This window comes from Sardina pilchardus, chromosome 12 (genome assembly GCF_963854185.1).
Source record: "Sardina pilchardus chromosome 12, fSarPil1.1, whole genome shotgun sequence".
NCBI classification, from domain to species: Eukaryota; Metazoa; Chordata; class Actinopteri; order Clupeiformes; family Clupeidae; genus Sardina; species Sardina pilchardus.
In genome coordinates, this window is record NC_085005.1 from 14,091,228 (window position 1) to 14,111,227 (window position 20,000).

Consider the following 20,000-nt stretch of genomic DNA (forward strand, 5'->3'; position numbering starts at 1 on the left):
GCTGAAGCACAAGATTTTCTCTGAAAGACTTTTGGGTGAGGGGTTTGTCACCCTTGGCTTTTGCCATTGCATCCCCTCCCCCATGGCACCTAGGTCCCTATCACCCCCCCATCCCCCGTGTACCTCTCTCTCACACAAACACACACACACACACACACACACACACACACACACACATACACATACACATACACACACAATCCCTTCCCCTATGGCAATGCACTCAATCAATGCGATTGTACAGTACTATAGGTAACACATGTTGTACAATATAGTATAATATACAGTATAATATAGTATAACATAGTGTTTACTCACCATTCGAAGTCACTTATTCCTTCTAAGAAGTCGGCGAAGCCTTGAGAGTCTTCAGTCTGGACTTTCTTCACTTTCTTCAATTACACTACTTTCTTCACTTTCTTCTCTTTCTTCACTTCTCCTGCTGGTACTTTCCTCTGATTTCGTTTTTCTATGCTTTTTCGACATGTTTTCATCGCTTGTCAAAAGCTGCTGCTGCTATTTTGTTTTGATCACTCGTCGAAAGTGCTGTTGCTATTTTACGCACGGCTCGTTCTACAGAGTTAGCCTTGTGCGCGATGAATGTGGACTCGATTTCCCAGCTTTCCCTTCACCGGAAAGGGCTGTTGCATATATCATTCGAAGCGTCTACTCATTGGCTACAAGAATATCCCGGAACCATCCTGGTAGCTTGTCATACGCCAGAGCAGTTGTCAATCAAAGCTAACTTGACCGTAAAACACCATAGCTGCCGACCACGCTTCTAACACGTGTTTCTCGACAACGGTACGTCACACAAACTTGTCACCGGTATCTACGTACTCAGGAGAGCTTCCTGAATACGGCAAGTGGCGTAAACCCCGGCAAAACAAAGGCTAAGCATGCGAACTACGCGGTTTTCTCTCGGAGAAAAGTTATAGTTCGTTTTTTTTACAAACTAAATTATATTGTTTGGGTGGAATGGTTCAGCTTTTGAACATAATGTCGACAAAACACAGTAGATATTCGGATTCTCTGGCTTCTTACGGACATTATGAGACCAAGCATGTTGGGGTAGCGTGAAGTTCAGGATGTACACACAGTGCTGTAAGGTGAGGAGACACAGGCGGGGGGAGGCGGTGGTGGGGGGCATTTTGATAGTTATATAGTTATATAAATGGTATATTTGAGCCATTCGAAATGGGTTTAATTCAGTCGACACGGGTTTCAAATGAATCCTGACAATTTTAGCTTTCCAGTGGTATATGGCATGGCTATGTTACTAGCACAATGACTCGCCTCCCATTGATATCGCATTGAGATGAGTGATTCGAACGTGTGGTTGGGGTCGGTACTGGGTCGTGTTATGCACAACATGTTAAGCCTACTTTGCTAAAAAATATATTTAATATTTCGGATAATGGCATAGTCTCCCCACCCAGTTAGGCTAATAAAGAAATTATATATTTAAAAAAAAAACACAAATGCTTGATCAAAGGCCCGACCCGGCCCGGCCCGAGGATAGTGGCGGGAAATATCGGCCCGACCCGGCCCGCGGGTCGGTTCGGGCTCGGGTCGGGCTCGGGCTCGGGCAGAGAATCTAACCTCTAGGGGGGGGGTGATGACGACAACACACATGAGTCATAGGGTTGTAAATTACAAATAAACCCTCTGATAACAAACATGTTCAAACACCTCCTGAGAGAGAGAGCACAGGACAGCACAAACACAGAGAGCCCTCAGGGATTCAATCTGAGATTAAAATAAAGAGAGATTGATCCATACTAGGGCTGGGACAACGCATCGACTTAACCGATTAGTTCGACGCAAAAAATACATGTACATCGGTTCAAAATATGCGAATCGACACGTCGTCAAAATCAAAACAAGGTTGGCGGCAACGTGAGTGACTCCTCAGAATTTCAAAAGTGCAAGGCACTGCAGCACGCACTCGTTCCTCTACATCGTTTCTCTAACTATGGGCGCGGACGGAGCTGCACCGGTCCGCAATGTAGAGAGACTGCTGGTCTGTGAGGCGTGGAGTGAAATTAGGCTCGGTGCTTCACTTGATCATTTGCTGCGCAATTGATGAAGCAACTGCGGCCCGACAGAAAAAGAAAACAAAAGTTTCAGCAATCAGGAGGAAATACTTGCTAATTCGATGTGAATAAACATACAGCAACACAATTAAGTGTTGGTATGAGCGTTCATTGAATGCATGCATGTGCGTGTTTGCGCGACAGAAACTGAAACTAATAAATAACGTTGGTGGCAAGTTCCGTTCAACCTGCTGTTTAATTATTTAACGACATTTAATAGAACAATGTGGATTCTTGATACAGAGCAGAGTATAGTTCAGTCAAATTTGAATATGGTCAAAAGATTGTAGCCTTAGTCTTTCATCTAAAAATCTCCAGATCAGTGATTTACGCCTATCTGCTCGGCCGTAATACATAGACTAAAGTTGGTACGTGTTTCCTGAATCCTTACGTTCAGAGATTCAAATGGAATTTCATTAAAAAGCATGTCAATTTTGTCTCCATTTGCCTACCAGAGTTTGATGCTTGCATGAGGGAAACATCCCAAAACAATAGCACCCATATTATTGCTGTTGTTTTCAGAAGTACTGTATTTATCATGCAACCATGCAAAAGCTATTGTAATTATACTGTATCTTACATTACTAAAGCAGGTTTCTGATTTTTCACAAACTTTTTGTGAACAATGTTAGCATTTAAAACATTGACTGCTTTGAAGTGAAAGTACACTTAATACAGCATAATAATAATTGTAGTAATGATCATCCTAATGATTTGATGGGGGTATACAGTATGTGTAGGTGGGCCCTATGGCCCCAAAGTCCCAAAGACTTAAAATAAGCCTACTCAACTTGTCATTTTATTGATGACAGTTGGGATCTTGTCCCCTTCAATTTGACAACACTCCCAGTGTTTTCAAGGCTTCAAGGTTTTATTGAATGCTACCTCTGACGTAGAATGCATTACTTTGCACTTGCATAGTCTTTCATTTTGGAATTTTAAGAGCAATAAACATACATTGCAATGTTTTATTTCATTCAGATATGTAAATCAACATGTATATATTGCAATTAGTCAATTAGTGGGGAGATAATCGATAATCGAATCGAAATCGAATCGAACTGAAAAAATGAATCGTTAGATTAATCGATGCATCGAAAAAATAATCGCTAGATTAATCGTTTAGAAAATAATCGTATCGAACTGAAAAAATGAATCGTTAGATTAATCGATGCATCGAAAAAATAATCGCTAGATTAATCGTTTAGAAAATAATCGTTTATCCCAGCCCTAATCCATACACTTTGATCTCCTTATGTGTATGTGTGTGTGTGTTTTCAGAAATGACCCCAATGCAGGTCACCGCACTCACCTGATGCGTAGAAGTCAAAGTCGTAATAGGACAGAATGAGGAAGTTCAACACCAGGAACATAAACCCTGTAAACGTGATGAGGTTTGGGGCCAACCACCTTGGCATGATCTGAGAGAGAGAGAGAGAGAGAGAGAGAAGGAAAGAAAGAGAGAGTGAGAGAGAGAGGGAGAGAGAGAGAAACAGAGAGAGGGAGAAAGCGAGAAAGAGAGAGAGAGAATGAGAGAAACACAAACAAACAAACAAACAAGAGACAGACAAAAAGAGCGTCAGAAACAGAGAAAGAGATGGTGGTCAATTGTGGTGCACGAGTAATCAGATCTTGTTGGAAAACTCATTAATGTTGCATTTATGCATTCTAATCAGCGGACAAGGCAGACAGGGTGGGTTGGGGGGTGACAGGAAGCCTGTGGACATTAAGTCATTAAGAGTCACAGCCGGTCACAATGACTCCTCTCACTTATGTAACATGTGGGCAGGGCAGGGCAGAGCAGTAAGATGGCCAAGCGGTGCTGTGTTTGGTTGAAGAGTAACTCACAACAAAGCTTCGGTCAACAAAATAATGATTGACCCTACTGGCACACTAAAGCACTACGTATTTTGGACTTCAGTAAAGTTCACATATTCCAACAAGGCTTGACGAAGAATGTTATGGCAGGTCCTTGGACTCTGTCGAGCATCTTTCAGAAGAGTCTGTGATTCTATTCGGTTCCTTGTAAATGAAGAGTTCCACAAAGCCATGGATACCTTTGTGACATCACAGACTAGTGATGTGCCCGAGTCATGCTCACCTTGACAACAGAGTTCCAGAAGGGGTGCATGACGTAAACGGACAGTGGGTTGGTGTCCACGGCACTGTACTGTAGAGACAAAACACAGAAAACGAAAAAGATGGTGAGATCAGTGACTGAACACAGGCAGGACTAGACAGCTGCATTCACAATCATTACGCACAACCTATTCTTAGCAAATGGACCATTGGGTGCCATCCGGTGATGCCAATCTTCACAACTGTAGCCAGTCACACTTTCTTCTTCAGTGTCCACCCTATATAATTCTCAAAATTGCAATAGCAATGTTCTCAAGCACTATGCAAGAGTATTAAATTACATTTGTACACAGTAAACTACATTAGAACAGTCATTCTGTGTTTTGCTGCAGATACGTGGTCCCACCTAGTTACAGCCCAGTCTAATCCTGCCCAAGCCTCAGGCTACCTCTTTGGAATACCTGGCCACAATACAACTAAGCAGAATTACACAATACAACGCAAGTGTCTTTAGGGCATGCCAGATCAAGTGGAGTGGATCAACTATAAGCATCTGGGTGTGGTGGTCGTTTGGGTGTGTGGTGGTTTTTGGGTGTGTGTGTGTGTGTGTGTGTGTGTGTGTGTGTGTGTGTGTGCGTGCGTGCGTGCGTGCGTGCGTTGTAGTTATTTTGAAATGGCTACTTGACTTATTTGGGAGCATCCCTCTCCAGAGCCCACCAGTAAACATAGATTTTGATCAGTTCCTAATAGCAAACATAAAAATGCCCGACATCCCTCTCACGACCGTTAAAGCCTAAAATTATTCATAAAAATGCCAGATTGATTTATAGCGCAGTTGTATTTGACCAATACGTTTCTACTGAGGCCTGGGGATCGCTTATGGATGGGACAGAGGACAGTGTTGTCCTAGAGACACAACAGGGTATTTCTGTGCTTTATTGGACAAATAAATCAATACAACTTTGGCGTGGAGGGATGAATAATTATGAATCACAAGACTCTGGATGGGAGGCTGTGAACTATGTGAGCGTTTAATTGAAAATCAAAATAGACTGGAATAAATATTCACAGTGGGATTTTTTAAAATGGGGATTGCCTTAAAAAGCATGACAGCTTTGGAAAAGGAGAAATGCTGACCTAAGCAGCAGAGTCATTGGCACATTTGGATATTAAAAAGCCCTCAGTGATACCCTGGTCATGTTAAACCAGGCTGGGCCAGAGGCTTAATGGAATTACATGTTTAAAGCAACACTAAAGCAAAACCTCTGTCGCAAGCATGCATTTTGTTTATCCAACAAATAACAATGTCTACATGATACAAGGTAGTCACTGATCTATAAAGAATATTCTTTATAGATCAGTGGGTAGAGTATGTTGCATGATTTTATGAAAGTATATGTATTGTGACATCAAAGCAAGTCATATATGTAGTTTTTTATGTCTCATTCCATCAAACTACAGATACGCTACCCGATCTGGTAAACTTACGTAAACGGTTATAGGCGATAGAGGGCTGTGAAGCGAATGCAGAAGTGCCATTCACCCCGTTACGAGTTGATGAACCACTGACATGATTGTGGAAACATTATTTAAGGTACAAAAAACTCTTTGGTGCTGCTTTAAGGCCTATGTGCATGTGAGTCTGTAATTTTTTTGTGAATGACGTTTTAGGCGACAGTGATCTGAAGTTGATGGAACAAAACAACTTGAAGGGCATACTTAGGTAGAGGCACAATCAGGGTCTGCGTTAGGGGGCCGCATACGTCTCTGAGTGCTGCCCATATACACAGGTCTTAGGGGGTCTACTGTCTCTCAAACAAACATGCAGATAGGACACACACACACACACACACACACACACACACACGACTGGGGAGACAGTGCTCCAACTGTTCACAGATGTCCAAACATACATTTTTCCCTGTCTGTCTCAGTCAAACACAAGGCACAGCCCACATACACACACATACCTAAATTATCTCCAGCGCAAATGACCAGACACTTTATTTCCATGATGCAACTCTACAAGTGGAAATAGCTTGTCATGCAGTTCAGGCATCTCAATCTCTGTATAACACCCCCCCCCCCAGTTCAGGCATCTCAATCTCTGTATAACACCCCCCCCCCCCCCCCCAGTTCAGGCATCTCAATCTCTGTATAACACCCCCCCCCCCCCACACACACACACACAAAACCCATCCCTTCATGTATGCGACAGCCACATTCCCCTGTATCTCCTATTCTATGTGCGGAAGCAGCATGTCAACGGATGTTTGGTCCAAGCTAGCTGCACACCTATTGCCACCACACACACAAGCACTATATTTCAATGGGGAGTAAAATGGAGCAATTTGTCCCACATAAACAGGCAGCAACACGTGGGCGAACTGGCTGAACTCTCCATTTCAGCATCTCCCACTGATGAGCTATTCTCAGCTGGGGGCACGATACACTCGTAGTCCCGCTGCGCATCTCACCATCTGACGAGAATGCATGCACTCACGCGCGCTCGCACACACACACGCACTCAACATCTGTGTTTCTGTTTCCAGATGATGTTGAAATACCAAGAGGTAAAGAAAACAGGACACATATAGAGGGGAGAGGGACCAGGAGAGGGATTGTGCTATAAGGAGAGAGAGAGAGAGGGAGAGAGAGAGAGAGAGAGCGCATGAGAGAGAGCGTGCGCTTGAGAGAATACCGAGAGGGAAATACCTTAAAAAAAGATTTAAAAAAAGCGAAAGAACTCTAGAGGCTATGAATAAAATGACACGCCCTTCCTTGAAGAACACAATCTACCCCAGAGAACGGCAACAGCCTCACACCTTCAACAGGAAATGAACTCATTCGGACGAAGCGTCATATGCAGCTATTGGACCCTATAGAAGGACATCCAGATGCACATATTCATGTGGGAGAGGGAGTAGTCTAAGACAGATGACGAAGGGGTGTGGTTGTGTGCATTTGTGTGTGTGTGTGTGTGTGTGTGTGTGTAGGTGGAGAATGGAAAGAATGCTAAGAGAGAAGGTGATGGATGGAGGGAACGTGGCACAGCAGAGTGTGTGTATTTGTGAGAGTGTGATAGAAGGATAAGAGGCAAAACTAGAGCACAATCATTTGCATGTGCATGATCAAGCGAGTGAGTGAGTGACAAGTTAACCAGTGCACCAAGTTGGTACTCAACTACCGTAGGCTAGTTATCCAAAGCCCACACCATTATGTGAGGTCAAAGGTGGCTGTGTGTGTGTGTGTGTGTGTGTGTGTGTGTGTGTGTGTGTGGACTACGCACGTGTGTGTGTGTGTGTGAGAGAGAGAGAGTGAGTGTGTGTGTACTGACTATGCACGTGTGTGTGTGCGTGTGTGTGTGTGTGTAAGAGGACTACATGAGAGTGTGTGAGGTGACTGGCCCTGAAGGCTGGCACACTTGGCATACACATCAATAATAGACACCCTGCAGGCCTTCCTCAGTATTGGATGCCAAGCACAAATCCCTCCTTTTCTCAGTGTGCTGGTCTATGAGCGAGTCTAGATATACATAATGTGACTCTTCAACTTTGCCCTACAGCAATTAAAAGGAAAGAGGCTTGACCAATGAAATCTGTTTGGCTCATGCATGACCTGATGATCATACCATGTCTTGTCATAACATGTGTATTGTCTTTTGTTTGTCTAAGTCACATTTATGGCATAGGTCAGGATGTTCTTGCAGTTTAACTGGTCTTGGTCCATACACAATAGAAGCTCAGTGAACCTACACTCAGTGAACCTACACACTGAGTGGGAAAATGAAATGGCTTTTGGTGAAATGTAGCCTTTTACGTCTTCAGAAGCCACTGTTCACTGTTGAGGAACGTCAGTGGTTATGCTTACAGAGGACCTCAGTGAATTCAAGAGAAAACAGAAGGTGCCAAGGTTAATCAAGTCCAAAGAATTCTTTAAGGTGAATACTGGACAAAAGCTCCCTGGCTAGCCATACAACAATAGGCTTGGGAGTAAGGACAAGAAACCTCGTCACTGTCAGAATGTCACTCTCTTACTTCTACAATATTGAAACAGTAAGCAAGATATCATGATTGCGTTTCGAACGGTAAATAAGTGCATAACTCAGACCAGCGAGGGTGGTCAGCTCAATGGTACTGGCGTTCAAATTTCTACAACGCTTAGCCAGGCTAGCAAGCTAATAGATAGTCTGCTTCACCTGACCATAGCTTTTAGATTCAAGGAGGGAGCTAAATTAATGAATGAAAAGGTGGTGACACATCAACTCCGTGTTGTTGGGTGCAAATAATTGGCACAGTAACGTTATGTAATAAACATGTATAGTTAGCCAAGTTACACATTGTTGGGCTTCGGACCATAGGTCGAGTGTTTCAGGGGATACTGCCCATCCCAAAAGCTTCAAGAAGCACCTACTAGCAAGCTAATGTTAGCAATCTAAGTAGCCATACTAACGTTATAGTTTCGAAACCAGATAATAGGACAAATAATGAATTTGATAAATAGATAAATTAACCCCATATTTCAGGCTACGGAGAGGACAATAACCTAGACAAATGCCTAACAATAACTGTTATTACATGTGGTTGAAGGTTGGATACAAGACCCCGGCATTTGCTAACCCTTCAGTAGACAGTAGGGGAGTTCTGATCAACCTAAAAACATTCTGTTCAGCATCAATTAATTTTATTCGATGAATCCAGATATGGTTAAAAACCTTACGGCATTCTCGTCACACCGGTGTGACAGTACCTGCCGTTACTGTTGGTAACCTCCACGTTAGCCAAGACACATAGGCGTGGACCACGTTACATATCGTGTACAGACAACTCACGTTAGCTAGCAAGACAGTAATAGCACTGGCGTTGATTTGCTAACGATCTGAGCGACAAATACACTAAACGTATGAATCTAACCATACATAATGAAATTCAAATAAGTCAATGCCGGTCAGGGAACAATAACGATGTCAGAAGTAGCATAATGTTTGATGGCTAATGCTAGCGTGGGCTATTCACATAGCTACCGGGAATCTGACAGTTCATGTCAGCAGTAGCTAACGTTACAGCTAACATTAGCCTGGTGAGCAGACAAATCTCGAACGTTGTGTGTCAGAAATAAAACGAAAAAGCGTCAGATAAACATCACGGCATCCTTACCTTGTATTTATCGAAACCTGCGAGTTGCTCTTTCGTGACATATTCGTAAAAAGCCATGGTGGCAGCTCCACGGCTCCAAAACCAACCAGACGAATTCACCCTTTAGATCACGACTCAGGATGTCCGCAGTGCTTGAGGGTGAACTACCCAAGCCTACAGTCTCTCGGAGAAAATAGCTGGTAGCTCACGCCACCTGGGTGTTCCTCTGTTTCTCTTCGAAGATAGCCATTTGTTGGTGTCATCGCTAGAGTTCCGCTTTCATGGAACTCTGGGAAATATGTCGGTGTCAAGAAATCAAGATAAAAGTCTACAACCAGACGTTTCCCCAATATTACTGCTGCATTTCTTCTGAATGTTTATCAGAGGGACATTGGCTTTGATATGGACCTATTTTATTTGACAATTAAATAACCTTTTTAGTCGGCTAGCCCATATTCTTAGTCTTTTGAGCGTTTGTTATGTGTTATGGTTTGTATAATAGTATTGTTTTATTATAATTTGTCCATTGTTAGAATTTGACATTTATTCTGCTATTGTCCTTAAATTTAGCCATACCATACTATAGTTATTGTTATAATTAACTGAGTGACTTATTTGATTGCAATTCTCATTTCATTGTTTTATTTCTCATTAGGTTAGTGCTTAATTGATTGTTTATTGATAATATTGCTATTCTCCCTTTTTGTAATTGTTCACTGTTATTTAATTTGTATTGTTATTTATTTGTATGTCGCTTTGGACAAAGGCGTCTGCTAAATAACCATAACCATAACCATAACCATAACCATATTCTTATCCTGTACATTCTAAAGGAGGCTACAATAATAATAATAATAATTAAAAAAAAAAAAAAAAAATATATATATATATATATATATATATATATATATATATATATATAACTTGATAACTATATATATATAGGCCTATATATATAAGAGTAAACAAATACATATGTAGCCTAGAAAAAAACATAAAAACCATAACTCTGTAAGATAAGAAACTAAATGCAAGGCTCTTCAAACTTTTTAGGCTACTAATACTACTACCACAACTACTACTACTACTACTACTAGGCCTAATGATATCATAATAATAATAATGATAATAATAATAATAATAACAATAATATAATAATAGTCTTTATTTTTTACAGCGTCTTTGAAAGCACCCAATAAGTCGCTTTACAGAGTAAACAGTGAAACCTTGCTACACTAGAGATAACATGAGAGAGAGCTTTCTGCTGGCGATTCTGCACTTATTATGACCTTAGCGGTCACTTATTATGATAAACCTGTGATAAACACACACATAGACATATAAAAACACATGTGTGCGCACACACATGCACACATACACATAGACACACATATGCACACACATTCACATCCACACACACCTTCACATGCACAGACATGCACACAAACACACACATAAACACACACGCTCAGGCATGCATGCACACACACGAACGCAGCACACACTCAGGCTCTCACACACATGCACACACACAGACAGGCACATACTTGCCAGCGCAAATATACTATCGGTATATTGGCCGATAAATTATTTTCAATTCAGTAAAGGAAAACACACAAACACACACACACACACACACACACACACACACACACACACACACACACGCAGGCACGCAAGCATCCACAAAAGTTGCAAGAGATGGAATAGGAGATGAAGACAAATTGACAAGCGTGAAGTGGGAGAGGACTGTGCGACAGTCATATTTTGTTCCGCTATGTGGTACATCTAGTTCATCAATCTGTTGTCATACTTGTTTCATATTGCTAATCCAGTGTTTCCTCATCTATTACTGCAAAAGGACTAAAGAGGAGTATGTTTTAAACATCTTCAGACCAAAGCAGAAGCCTATTGAAGATGGAGGGGAGAGAGTTGAGAGGAGAATGTGCCTGCTTCATGGAAACTTTAGGAGCCATCTTGAACACCTTCTGAGACCGGCTTAGACGTGCTATACACTGCAGAAGAGTAGATCCGAAGAGCATGTTATCGACTTTGCTGAAGCAGTAGAAAAACATCTTCCTCAAAAAAGAGAGAAAGAGTCCAACTTATCATCTGCTGACATTGAAGGCATCTGCTGACAGTAAAGTAGATGATGGCGGTGGTGGAGAATTGAGAAGAGACTTAAAGTAGAAAAAGGCTTTCTACTGTCAGTGGCACTCTCAATTTTGTTCTGATAATCCAGGCTTATTTATGCAGATTCTTCTTTCATTATAGTTACATGCAGAAAACTGACACAGCCTCTCCTTGACCCTCTCTCTCCCCAACACAGAATTTGGCCAAATGACAGTTCAGCTTAGTGTTCACTAGCATCATCAATAGCACAGTGTAAATTAAGTTTAATAGACATTCATACATTCATACATTCATTTCTTCCCCAATCCCAAATGCCCCCTCTGCCACTGTACTTTGCAGCCTGTTTTAGTAAAATGGTTGTAGGTACTCTGAACTGTAGGCCTATCAGTTGTTAGTGTGTGTGATTGAGTTTTTCAATCATTTTTCACTTTAAAAAATCATATTTTTTGCCCCATTTAAAAAAAAAAAAAAAAAATGGCTGCCATGGCCCCCAGGGGCTAAATCTTAGGCGCCTACGATCCTGAATCTGATCAGACCCCCTTTGAGTCTCTTTATGTTATGCTTTTGTCATAAAATTATAAATTGCTGAAAATTTGAGCTTATAGCTTCACTTCAAAATCAACAATGACTAAAGTGATTTCCAAGACAAAGAGCATAGACTTCTCCTGTTCGAATTTGCTGTGCTTTCACATTCACCAACTTCTCCAAGCTGCACATTGGCCTGCCTTGTCTGCGACCTATTTTAATGATAGCGGTTTGGACAGGCTAAACATGTCATGTTAAACGGATTCTTTTCCATATTACTTAAATATTTTTATATAACACTGACCTCTGCTGGTAAGAATTGCTCATTGCAGCAGCAGGTCATTCCCTGACTGGGAGGGTGGGTCAGGTTCTGTGAATGACTTTGGGACTTGATGGGAGTGCTGAGGCCAGTCCAGGCCACATATATCCAGAATATTTGCTATTATTCACAAAGTGATAGAATGATTTATGTAAGGAAAGCTACTAATTAGCCGTGAAGCTGGAAGACATGCAAGCACAACCTCTTTCAATGACGATCAACTTATCAACTCATTGAAGACCTGCAACCATGGGACCTTGTTGTAGCCACTTGGTCAGTGTCTTGCGTAGCCTAGTGCTGCTGTCTCATTATGGTCTCCTATGTTGTATGTGTTGTTTTTACAGTGCATGAAAATGCACTGTACTGTTCTTCCTAGGCTTCTTCTTATTATTATTCCGCTTACCAAATTCATTTTTTCTATTCAGCTTGAACCGTTTAACCTAGAAACTTCTTCAATAGGGGCATGCTGCTATGTATTTTTCAACTTTGTAACTTTTATACTTTTTAAACTATAAATTAAAAACTATTACAAATTTCCCCATAGACTTAACATTGGCCTCTATGACATCACATTCGGGTCGTTAAGCAATTAGAATCTTATGCCAGGTGGCCAGCCCCACCTGCAGCAGCTCTCTCTCTCTCTCAGGCTTTAAGCATACAATCTCTCTGTGAAGTCTACATACCCTGTTAAACTGTTTCCTCTTTCCACAACTGTTTCAAAATAAAAGTCCTCACTGCAATAATACACTATTAAATCATTTAGCCATTGAAACTACTCAACTATTTAACTGTTCAACCATTCCAACTGTCAGTTATCATCAACTATGCCTCCAGTCAACTACATGAGACCTCCATGTACCTAGCAACCATTAAAATTAAGCGTTTATGGCCGTTTCCATAGCAACCAACATGATTTTACTACAGTAACTTCTTTATTCCTGATAGTGGCAGCCATGGATACCCTATCAACAAATGTTTCAAAATAGAAGTCCTCAGTAGCAAGTTAGCTAGTTAGCATTGGTTAGCATAGTTAGCATTTTTAACATAGCTAGTTAGCATTGTTAGCATTTTTAGCATAACTGCTAGAAATCATCAACTAAGTCAGCTAATCAACCTGGTTAGTATTGTTAGCATGGTTAGCATTGTTAGCATAGTTAATATGTTTAACATTACTGCTAGAAATCATTAGCTAAGTTAGCTAATCAACCTGGCTAGCATTGTTAACATAGTTAGCAGTGCTAACATTTTTAGCATTTTTACCATAACTGCTAGAAATCATTAGCTAAGTTAACCAATCGACCTGGTTATCATTGTTAGCATACTCAACATCTGTTTACAGCATCTCTTTCTAACATTTGTTAGAAATCATTAGTTAGGTTAGAACTGGAATGTTTAAGCTTTAAACTGTCTACCTTCACACTATCAGCTTTCTTTAAACTCTGCAACCACCATGTTTACCCTAGCTACACCTTAGTAACCATATCTACATTATCTATCTATAATTTTTTTTTGCATTTTCATGCACTGGTAATTCCTTGGAATTGCATTTCTAGTTATTATTTAACTTCCATCACTAACTTGGCTTTCAAGAGCAACTATGCTGCTAGCCATGTCAATCAAAGAGAGTATCACGACATCTTGCTAAAGCAGCTGAAAATCAACCAGTAGCTTACTGGGCCAGTTGTTGATTAATGTGCGTGTGTATTAATGTGTGTCTGTTGACCTAAATCAAACAAAATATGTTAAAGCCAACTTAATATAGGCTTAAATTGAGAGTTGAATAAGATTCCGTTAACTGTCCAGTTTTGAGGAAGAGGGAAAGTAGCCAACAACCCCTCGGGCTCATAACAGCATCTGTGAAACATGGGCTAGTAGGCTAAACACCAAGTCCCATGTTTTCTGTCCCTGTCCGAAAAGGAACATCCTCATTCAATGGTGATTGGTCCACTCTCTATAGAGCTCCCCAGTCCCGCCCACAGCCTAGTCCGGAAGTAAAAATCCAATACAATTTCTCCATTGACAATTGGAGAATAAGCCATAACATCGTAACCGTCCATGGTAGACTTAAAACCAGCTACGATGTGACTAAGCGATTATACCTGCTCATATAGATGTCAAAAGTTAATGGGGGCATCAACCTTGTTCTGAGAAAACAATGCTTTATTCACGATTTAACGAGAGAGTACTACACTACCCGACACCCTAACGTGTAAAACTGGTGAAAGCAGAGCCTTTGATTGGTAGAGATCGCCGTTGCCATGGCAATGCCAAACAAACTGTACTCAGCTTTTCCCGCGCCTATCGTCCAGCTTCGTCTCGCTGGAATTTCAAAACTTAAAATGGCTGCAGGGCTGATCAGGACCGATGTGTGGTCTTCCGAAAAATAACGGTTTTCTCATCTTGAAGGTTGAATTTACTCAATGGAAACGGTAGGAAGTAATCATCTTCTTTTCTCAGATTAATATGGAACCATGTTAAACTATCTTTAGGCTGCAAATGTTGGAAATGTGTGTACGTTTGCAAAGCATCCTGGGATTTGAGTTCTCTATCTCGGAATTTAAGATATGTACACAGTCTTGTACCTTTCGCTTTTTTTACATTTTCTGTTCATTTTTTCACTCGAAATTATAAGTTATATGCTTATGAGTCACATCGTAGCTGGTTAGCCTAAGGCATGGTCTAAAACTCTTTATATCCGAATTTTTCCAGAAGTCAATGGGAGAAATGAATGAGAAGTTTACTTCCGGACAAGCACCTCTCTCGGAGGAGGGGCGGGACTGGGGAGCTCTATATTGCCCACCTACTTTGTCGGTAACTCTTTTTCATTGGCTTAACTACTGTGTCCGTCAACTGTTGAATCATCGTGCTACCGTGTGTTGGAGAAGAGCTCTAGTCAGCCAGCGGCGCAGTCGAGACACCCTGAGAACGACATGAAATAATGTAAGTCTGTATTAAATGTCTGTCTTAAATTACTTTATTACTTGGTCTAATGACTTCTGTAAACGATTTCTGGTCACCAAGAAGCTTGATCGATTGTCAAAGTCCTTGAAGAAATGTTGAGACTTAATTTAGCCGATTGAATGGATTGCTAGCCTTGTCCTAGAACAGTAACCTGCAGTTGGTTATCCATTTAAATGTTGTTTACAGTGTACGTCAAAGACGAAAAACTAAACCGAGACTAGGGTATAGTCGTACTTAGAAGCAATGTGCAAACCTTTTATGTCTACTTGACACTAACAATTCACGAAACAAGCTGTTGGCCAAGACTCAATTCCTATGTAATAGCAATAGATTATCCTCTAGAACCGTCCATGGGTATCCCATCAGCGAATGGAAAACATGACAAAGACTGTCAGTTTGAGATACATAGCAGAGAGTAGAACAAGCTTTGGTCTCGTTGTTCATGCTGTGCATTAGATCTCGTAGAAGACCCGACTGCCTGCCTGCCTTCCTGCCTTCCTAGGCTGAATGGAAAACGTCTTCTGCGAAGATGTTGTTTACGCGTAGCCTACTGTTAGGTAACGTTGTCACAGTCTCAAGATTGTTGTCCTCTTTTGGGAAGCAGACCAGCAAAAATATGCCGGAAGAAGTACATATAATTTCGTGATTTAATTCGTGATTTGTTTTATACCGATGGAAGTTATTAACCACAGACCCGTTCATATCCGCTTTTAATTATTAGGATGATGACACATTCCACTTCGTAGCCTGCTGCTCTACATGCATAAGCCGAGCCCATCTTGCAGCGGAGCGCAACCTAGATAGATGACTTCCCTAAGTAATGTGACAGCTATCATAAACACACGGCGCAGTGCCAGTAATAATACGGTTCTGTGTGGTATGCCAGGAGCAGTGAGCAATAGCGTGACCTTAGATCTTGTTCTAACTGTATATTGCATTGTCCATTATTCTAGCTGGACCGTGGAACAGACAAAAAGAATTTCAAATTTCAGCGATGGAGGATGTGTCAGATCTCGTGGCGAGGTGGGACGCACTGGGCAGTCGCGACGCGAGTTCCCGAGAGGCGGCTATGGAGGTCATTAGTCAGGAGGTGTTGAGGCGCGCTGAAGGGATCGGACCCCTCTCTCCTGGCGCCGCGACCTGCACCAGCCAAGCAGCTGACCTGAACGACATGCTTGCCCGCATCCTCATGCTCGCCAAGCGCTGTCCCTTCGGCGACGTCCGGCAGAAGTGCGCCTGGATACTCCAGAATGTCCAGGTAAGATGTTTCAGCCATCAGTTTATGTAATTTTGTTTTATTTGTTCATTTATCTGCTAAGCAAGGGGGTACAGTCACTACGTTTCACCAGATTGACGGTGGCAAACGTGTTCTCTCTGCTTGCCAATCAGCAGTGGGTCATGAGCTCAAGTAGACACAAGTAGGTGTATCCGAATATCTGTCCTTGCTGGCCTGTGTTGGAATTGTACAAATATTGATGTGTTTGTATGAGAAACGCTTCCAGTTGCAAACATTTCATCACTCCACTCTGAAAGCAAAGACAGTGCCTGAGGATTATTGACTTCAAGTTTTTGTAGTCTCAAACTGTCAAGCGCTTGGGTTCTTCTACTCACTTCACTGAGAGTTGGTGAATTGTTTGCACCAGTTGTTGGTGAGGCCTTTCAGTTACGTGAGTTTGTGAGAGATGCTTAATGAGGACTCTGTTGCAGTGTCCTATTTCTACTCAGCAACCATCACAATGCACAATTAAGGCCACTGTGCAACACTCAGATTCCTGTACTTTTCCTGCAGACCATGTTACACTTAGCGGACACTTTCATCCAAAAGTATTGTACGTTTTAATACAAGCATACTGCTTTTGGTTTGGTATTTCCACGCTTTAAAAAACACTCGTCCTCAGCATCTCGCTGTAATTGGAGATGTGAGTCATAAAAAAGCGTAAAAAAGTGCAAAAAAAAGTGCTCGAGAGTGGCCCGACAGAGACACGCAGAAGGGCCAGAGACAGGACCACATACTTTAGGTCTGGAGACTGGAGGGCATCGTCTGTGCCACTCTGACTGACTGTCAGGCTGGAGCTGGAGTGTGTGTGTGTGTGTGTGTGTGTGTGTGTGTGTGTGTGTGTGTGTGTGTGTGTGTGTGTGTGTGTGTGTGTGTGTGTGTGTGTGTGTGTGTGTGTGTGTGTGTGTGTGTGTGTGTGTGTGTGTGTGTGTGTGTGTGGGAGCGTGAGAGCCCACCGTCTGTCCCATTTGGAATGACTCATGTTATTAAGCCCTAATTGTTGAATTCTTGCCAAAGGACTTTTTTGGATGCCCAAAAAAGGTGGGCGTATAAACGTGTGCGTGCGTGTGTGTTTAGTGGTCTCAGACAGACCAGCAGCCTAATTTGTGCTGTCACATTCAGTCCGTCAGTGGACATTTGGGCTAAGAGACCGGGTGGAATTAGGTCTGTGACAGCTAGGGAGCCGTAGCGAGATTACAGCTCTAAGTACGAGAAACAAAAGCCTCATCTGGAACTTGAGCCCGCCCTCCCTGGGCACGGGTCAAACAACAGGACGCAGAAACAGCAGGCACAGGCAGGCCCGACTTAATCCGAGAGGGCTGTTTGCTAGAGTGTGAACAGTCTGTGTGAACCAGTTTACAACAGAACACAGCCACTGTGTGTGTGTGTGTGTGTGTGTGTGTGTGTGTTTTTAATCACCCTGACGAAGCTGTGAGCCTCTCGCAGTGCTGATGGGTGAAGGGACTATGACATGTGCTGCAGTGTGTGTGTGTGTGTGTGTGTGTGTGTGTGTGTGTGTTTAGTATAACCGTGGACACAGCCCATTCAGATGCTGGTCCTTGACCCCTGAACTGTTTTTTTTTGCGTCAAGCCTGACCTCTGACCTGTTATTGGCATCAGGCCCTTACTTGGACGCTTGCCTGGTCAACAATGCTGCCGTACGGACAGACAAACCAGGATCCTACTATTGTGTTTGTGTGTGTGACATGTTGAGTTAAGTCTGAGAACAAATGCTCTTAAGAATGCTGGCTGTATGTAAAACGTGTGAATAAAAGCGTCAGCGTTTCTACTTCAGTCGACAACAAAAAGCTGTTTGTATGGGCTCCTTACAAACTCATCGAGAAAGAAGTGATTTATTTTTTCTCAGGAAAAAGTATTAGATGGACAAAAACAGAACATTTGAGGGAGGAAAATATGATTCTTGGAATTCAACCGTCGCTTGTCAGAAAGATTTCCACTTCTTGCTATGACCCCCTGAGAAAATGTTTTGAGGTGACATTAGATGGAAGTCCTCTTAACCAGAGCTGCAGTGAGTGAGTTGAATGTGGAATACATAGGCCCCTTCTCAATCTCTCTCCTCTCTCCTCTCTCCTTGGTCCTCGGTCCTCCAGCTTGTTCCCACTGATCTAGATAAAGAATGATGGGGCGGCAACAATGGGATAGTCTATCCAGTGTGCGACAGACCCGGAGGACCGCGGAAGGAAGGGAGGGAGGATAGATAAAAAGACGAATGAAAAGCATCCACTCATGCTTCAGGAAAATACTTCAGGAAATCACATTCTGTTTGCTCGTATCAATAAGATTAAAGCATCAAAGACCATTAAACACTTGTTAGGACAATTTAGCCAATTGTTCAGTCATTACCTAACAATTTATTTAGAAGTCGACTCTGAAATAAAATGTAAAAAATCACAGTCTCGTTAAAGTTTAAAAGCTTGTTCATTAGTGTAAATGTTGTCATGGACCGTTGACTGTTTAGACCATGACTGTGTGGTCTGCACTGTTGACTGTATGCACAGGCTGTGTGCAACGCATCTCCCACACACTCTGTGCAGAAACAATGGGAAGAATTTATGACAAGAGTATGAAAGAACACCGACTTATTAAAAGTGCTGTTTGTTCAGCAGGTTTGTGTGTGTGTGTGTGTGTGTGTGTGTGTGTGTGTGTGTGTGTGTGTGTGGATGTATTTGTCTGTGTGTATCTTTGTGTGTCTGTGTGACTAACTCGACAAAGCTCTAAATGACAATACCATACCACAGTGAATTTGCCTGTGTAATGCTCTTGACAAGACAAAAAGAAACACACACACACACACACACACACACACACATGCAAACAACCACACACAACCAGTGCACCTGTCGATTTGTATCTCAGATGAATATGTTCAGATGTATTGTTCTACATGCATGTAATGATTGACTTTAACAGTGCATGGGCGTTGTGCCAGTTGTCTTGCCAATAAAGTACTTTGAATAGGAGAGGGAGAAAGAAGAAGAAGAAGGGACTGAGAGAGAGAGAGAGAGAGAGAAGAAGGGACTGAGAGAGAGAGAGAGAGTCCTGTGGAGTGAACTCAGTAACCTGTGCTGAGCTGTTGCTGTCCTCTTCTGGCCCGTGCCGCTGTGAGATAATAAGAAGTGGCGTTAGCCGTTAGGTAACCGGTCGAGGCATTTTTAATAACGCTGCCCTCCCCTCTTGCCTTAGCCAAACACTTCCCAGCGGGCTGTGGGGTGTGCTGGGCTGTGGTCCGCTCCTCTCTACCTCTCTCTCACTCTGGGGCCGCTGGCCTAATCTCAAGAGCTCAGCTGGTCAGGGGCGGGCTGACCCCTGCCCGACCTTCATTATTAAAACTGTTTTTTTTTTTTTTTTTCACGCGTAAAGCATCATCGGTCATTCTGCCGAAAGTTTCTGATTTCGCTGAAGTTTCCGTGACCACTTTTCTCAACTAAGGGCATACCGAATGCCGCCCAACTCTT

At 42.3% G+C, this 20,000-nt stretch overlaps 2 protein-coding genes and 1 long non-coding RNA gene across 3 annotated transcripts in view; 1 reads left to right on the plus strand and 2 right to left on the minus strand.

Annotated features, from left to right (window-relative positions):
• LOC134098169 (uncharacterized) overlaps nucleotides 1-1,184 on the minus strand; it is a 1,435-nt gene extending 251 nt beyond the window's left edge. The window contains exon 1 of the long non-coding RNA XR_009941016.1: nucleotides 319-1,184. This is a non-coding gene — a long non-coding RNA (uncharacterized LOC134098169). The remainder of the gene's footprint in view (nucleotides 1-318) is intronic.
• selenoi (selenoprotein I) overlaps nucleotides 1-9,529 on the minus strand; it is a 22,976-nt gene extending 13,447 nt beyond the window's left edge. The window contains exons 1-3 of the mRNA XM_062550741.1: nucleotides 9,332-9,529; nucleotides 4,198-4,266; nucleotides 3,409-3,517 (exon numbers count right to left, since the gene is read on the minus strand). Of these exons, the coding sequence (XP_062406725.1) occupies nucleotides 3,409-3,517; nucleotides 4,198-4,266; nucleotides 9,332-9,388 (235 nt within the window). The 5' untranslated portion in view covers nucleotides 9,389-9,529. The remainder of the gene's footprint in view (nucleotides 1-3,408; nucleotides 3,518-4,197; nucleotides 4,267-9,331) is intronic.
• A 6,692-nt stretch (nucleotides 9,530-16,221) lies between these two features.
• sesn1 (sestrin 1) overlaps nucleotides 16,222-20,000 on the plus strand; it is an 80,396-nt gene continuing 76,617 nt past the window's right edge. The window contains exon 1 of the mRNA XM_062551623.1: nucleotides 16,222-16,506. Coding sequence (XP_062407607.1) covers nucleotides 16,243-16,506 — 264 coding nt within the window. The 5' untranslated portion in view covers nucleotides 16,222-16,242. The remainder of the gene's footprint in view (nucleotides 16,507-20,000) is intronic.